Genomic DNA, 4,793 nt, shown 5'->3' with positions numbered 1-4,793 from the left:
CCCCCCGAAACCACACACAAAAACACATCTTAGGTGGTCGAGGAGGCATTGCCTAGAAGTACAAAGTGCCTGAATTGCTCATGTGATTGTTACACTGGGATAAAAGCTGGAGTCAGGACAAGGGCAGATCCCGCTGCTTCAGTATTTGTACTTTTTGAAAAGCCAATTTGGCAAGCAGCATAACAAGAGCCTAACAAGTGGATGGACATATGGGGAGGCAAAATAATTGTGCATTGGGAAGACTGTGCAGATGTGAGCTGAAGTAAGGGCGTAACTCCATATGGCGCATTGCTGACCTTCCGTTGGTGTCTGAATGACAGTACGCGGTGCAGGTCGCACCATCTGAGAGATGCCGTACTGGGAGCAGGGCTGAAACCAGACAGAACTGGATTTACACAGATCATCTGCTTCCTAGATAACAATAAAGCAGCTACCAACAGCTGTTGTGCCTGAGATCATCATGGTATTACTGCACCTTGCAACTCTGACACCTTCCCTAAAACGGTGTATACCGTGCTTCTGGGAAAAAATTACTGTTACCACTACTAGATGGTGGTGGCTCTTCATCCCTGTTAATCCCCTGTGCAGGGAGAGCATAGACGAGTGTGCAGGATACCTGATTTCTGCCCGCGTTCTCTGAGGTTTAAAAGACTTTATATGACTTTGGCGAGGGAATTATTTAATCCTTTCAAACACAGAATATTAAAATGCTGTGATTAGCATGTTTATTTCAGAAACATCAAGGATGCTTTTTTATAAGCTAAGCCCAGAGAGACGTGCGTTAGCTAGAATAGCAGTGGCACTCTGTTATTAGGCAAGTGCGAAGAGCGGAGAGCTGAATTCTTCAGCCTAGAAATCCTTTTATGAGATACGCTTGATAAATCCAAACTATGACTTATGATTTATTATCATTTGTTCCTCCCTTTCTCTTTTTGCTGTTAATCCTAACAATGGTGAAGAGTTCAGCCTCATTTTATCAATGGCTGCTTGAAGCGCTCAGGAGGATTTGCTCCAGTATTCACCAGAAGCCTTTGATATATGAGATTGTAGGCTAACACCAATAATCTTTTGTGAGGAAGTGTCACAATACATACATCGATCATCCAAGCCTCTATCTGTCAGACTCTCCCAACCCAACCGTACTTTTCATGACACAATGCGGCGCATGGCCTTTAAATTACCCATCTGTCTGACAAATCAGTGAGTGTGGCAGAAACTGGCAGCAGTTTGACGTCGCCTATCACTTTAACTGAAGTGAAAGTAATGCAAACAGATTTATGGGATCCCCTTTGATTATAGACTATGAATATATTTGGAATTGATGTTTGGGAGACAGACACAACAGAGAGGCAGGAAAGGCTTGTCGGCAAAAGCACTACTGTTGGGTTTGCAGCTTTGCACTTACTATGAGGGAGGTTGTGCTTAATTTTTTTACTCCTATATGATGCATCTCATCTGAATACTGCTGACTTTTTTTTTCTTTTTTGTCCTGAGTGGTTATTTAGCTCTTCTAAATTCATAATATCAAGGATGAGTTTTCTTAAATGTATTTGCAGTACAGCTGTCAAATATATTTGTAACATTCATTGCATGGTAGTAAATATTGCTGAATTTCCAAGCGTGCTGTGAATACAGCAGAGTACAGCAAAAGATGAGGATACAAGCATGGCTGCTGGCTGCCAGGACTGATGAGGACTTGAGTTTTGTCATGGAGCAGAACAAAGCATTGACTTTTTTTTTTTTTGATTCAATGGTATATTTTTGTTGCAGAAGTCACCAAGATCTTGGCTTTTGCCCTTTGCCTCCATGCGAAGGCTCTGGCCCCAGTATAGTATTGCCTTGAACCTGGTTCATAACCAAAGTCAGCTGTGTGTAACAAGACTGAATTTTTAGAAAGGGGATTTTATCCTAATTATTGACACTGTTGTTTAAGTGTAGTAGTGAATTGTGATGGTGAAAACTGAGACTGAGAAATCCTGAGTATGTCTCATCTACAGGCAACAATACACCCATTCAAACAACTCTTGGCTGCAGCTGAACTCTTGAAGCCCTAAGCTGTCCGATCCAAGTAAATGGTAGGGTGGTACCCTTTGGGCGTTAGTACATTTGTTGAATCATTTTCTGAGCTCTCCAGAGCTTACACAAGCTTCCCTTGACATGCTGCTTGCCTTTCTTCAGATAAACCATAGACTTAAGTGATTCTCTTCTTTTTACACAAAGTTTTCGTGATCAAAGGTGTAGGCGTTGGAAGTTGCTTAACAAAACAGATAGTTGTGGTTCAGCCATGATGATTTTTGCCTGAATTTCAGGGGAAATTGTGATTTGTGGTCTCAGCCCATTCCCTAAACATCTTCAGAGTTTCCTCATGCAGGCAGCACTGGTAAGCATGTGCCAGTAGCAGTCTGTCTCTGGCGTGGGTTCTTATATTCCCCAGTTATCACAGCCATTGGTAGCTGTGGGTATTGTGATCTACAGCTGCGTAGCTCGGAGATAAGCTTTACTAAATCTGGAGTCCTTCTGCTGAATTTTGCTTGGGTGATGTAGGCATAACCTTGAGCTAAATTTGGGTTGTTGATTACAGCATACTACCTAAAGCTCTGGCTGTCATCACCCTTGTGGCTCTGAGGGTCTTTCAGAACAGTGGAGGGAGATGCCTTCTGGGACAGGTGTTTTCTAAACAAACCAAACAGGTTTTTTCCTTCTCCCAGTTAGTGTTTGTCTTGAAAAGAGAGAAACAAAAGAGGTAACATTCACCTCCGTGCTAAACTGGAGAAGCCATTTTCACTAGCATGACTGCTATGAACAGGCCTGTTGCGCAAAGCAAAATATGCTGGCAAATGGAGTTCATCACTGATGGGATGGGTACTTTACAGCCCATAGTTACTTCTTCGGAAATCACAACCTAGCTCCTGTAAATGGGCTGTTGGCAGTGTCATTCCTGCATTTTCAGGCTGCCTTAATCTCCAGCCTTTGTAGGCGATGATGAGAGGCCTTTTTGACTTCCAGATGCAGGCTTCTGCCAAGCTTGTGGCAGCTGGGTTCTTGCGTAAGCATTTCCTCCCACCTCCCTTGGTGGAGGTGAAGACAGTGATGCCAAGTGTTGCATCTCCTCACACGACGTTGCATCTGCAGGATTTCGTGAGGCCTTCACAGAAATAGTGGGGCAGTTTATAACAAAACATAGGTGTTGTGGGGAGGAATAAGTCCAGCAGACAGAAGAGATCTTAGGGTCTGACTGAGGTTGTAAGGTTGGTTTTGAAGTGCCCAGGAGCCTCTGGCTGCTTCCCATGGGAAAGGCTAAATGGTCTTTGGGGTCTGTCTGTCTCTCTTCTTGTCTGGAACTGGGTTAGCGGGAACCTATGCAAAGCTTTGTTTTGGTGAAAGGAAACCTTGGCGTATTTGTTGACTAGGACATCCCCAGTGCTTGCTGTTTTTTCAAGCCCAAGCTATTCCTGTTCTAAAGTCTCCATCCACAGTTCCGCCATCAGGTCCTGCCTGCCTGCTTCCTACATCCATTCTGAAAATACACTTATGGGACAGTCCTTAGTGCCACACCGTGTTGATGTTTGTGAGGGAAGCCACATCTACCCTGGAGCTCAGAAGACAGATGTGCTATCCCAGCATAGTGTTCAAAACACGGACACCAGCTAGGCTAGCATCAGCATGAAAAGGAAAGGAACAGATGGTGTCTTTGCTAAGCTTCTTGCTCTGGTATAACCCTGTCTCTGCTATGAGTTTTTCTGAAGCACAGCTTTGTCAGTCAGGGATCTCACCAAGGCGGGCATGACTTTGGTGGAGCTGTGGCTTTAGGCATGTTCTGCATAGCTGTAGTAGCAAAGCAGAAGGCGTGTGTGAGCAAAGTCACACTGGGGTCCCTTTCGGTTTAAACCAGTCCTAGGCTCTTCTCTGTAGGCAGGAACTCTGAAACCCAAGGAAAGCATTGGTTTCTAATGCTGACCTGTCATATCTGGGACCCAATGAATGATAGCTGGATGAAGATCTCTAAGTGCAACTTGGCCCCTGTCCCTCTGGCTAGCTGCCAATGAGTCAAAACACCTGCTTTTTATGAATAACAAATTTTTCTTTACTTCTAGGGAAGATGCATAAATTTCACTCGGGTGAAATCAGATGGAACCTCTGCCCCTTACCGTCCACCACCAAAGCTGCCGCAGCGTGATGATGTTCCTCTCAACAATGCTCCAAGGAATTCTTCTCCTCCTGTGTCTCTGCAGCCCCCTTCCAGGCAGCCACCTCCTGGACCACCCCCATCCCGAGCTCCTCCTGGACCTCCTCCTTCACGCCCACCTCCGCAGCCCATGGCTTAGAGAGCAGTAAAATCCCAGTTGACAAAACATGTCTCTTTGCTGAACACAGCATATTTATTGAGTATTGGTTTACAGTTAAAGATATCAGAATTTGTTGCTGGTCAGCAAAAAAAAGAAGAAAGGAAAAAAAAGTAAAATTGGCAAATGTCAATTTTAACGTATGAATATATTTATACCACATGTGCTGAGTAAACATTCAGTGGATAGATTCAGAGCTATGGGGTATAGAAACAAACCAAAATGATCGTCTAGATACAGTAGCAGATTTTGTCTGTATACATTTGAAGATCTATTTACGTACGACATTTGTCTGACTTGGTATGTCAGATCATTCATTAATAACTTTAGCCGGTACATGGGCATCAGTTGTTTTGAAAGCTGCCACCTGCAAGCTGGTTAAACATAGTTCATTGAGGAATTTGCTTTCTTTTTCCCCACAGTACTGCGGCCAGGCGTTAATTTGGAACT

The 4,793-nt window shown here is 44.0% G+C and overlaps 1 protein-coding gene across 1 annotated transcript in view; it reads left to right on the top strand.

Moving 5' to 3' along the window:
• LOC104498709 (anthrax toxin receptor 1-like) overlaps positions 1-4,325 on the top strand; it is a 55,401-nt gene extending 51,076 nt beyond the window's left edge. Inside the window, exon 18 of the mRNA XM_010142124.1 lies at positions 4,095-4,325. Coding sequence (XP_010140426.1) covers positions 4,095-4,325 — 231 coding nt within the window. The remainder of the gene's footprint in view (positions 1-4,094) is intronic.
• The last annotated feature ends 468 nt before the right edge of the window (positions 4,326-4,793 follow it).

The sequence above is a fragment of the Buceros rhinoceros genome, unplaced genomic scaffold, assembly GCF_000710305.1.
Source record: "Buceros rhinoceros silvestris isolate BGI_N320 unplaced genomic scaffold, ASM71030v1 scaffold10588, whole genome shotgun sequence".
Lineage (NCBI taxonomy): Eukaryota > Metazoa > Chordata > Aves > Bucerotiformes > Bucerotidae > Buceros > Buceros rhinoceros.
This window is presented reverse-complemented; position numbering and strand designations above follow the sequence as displayed.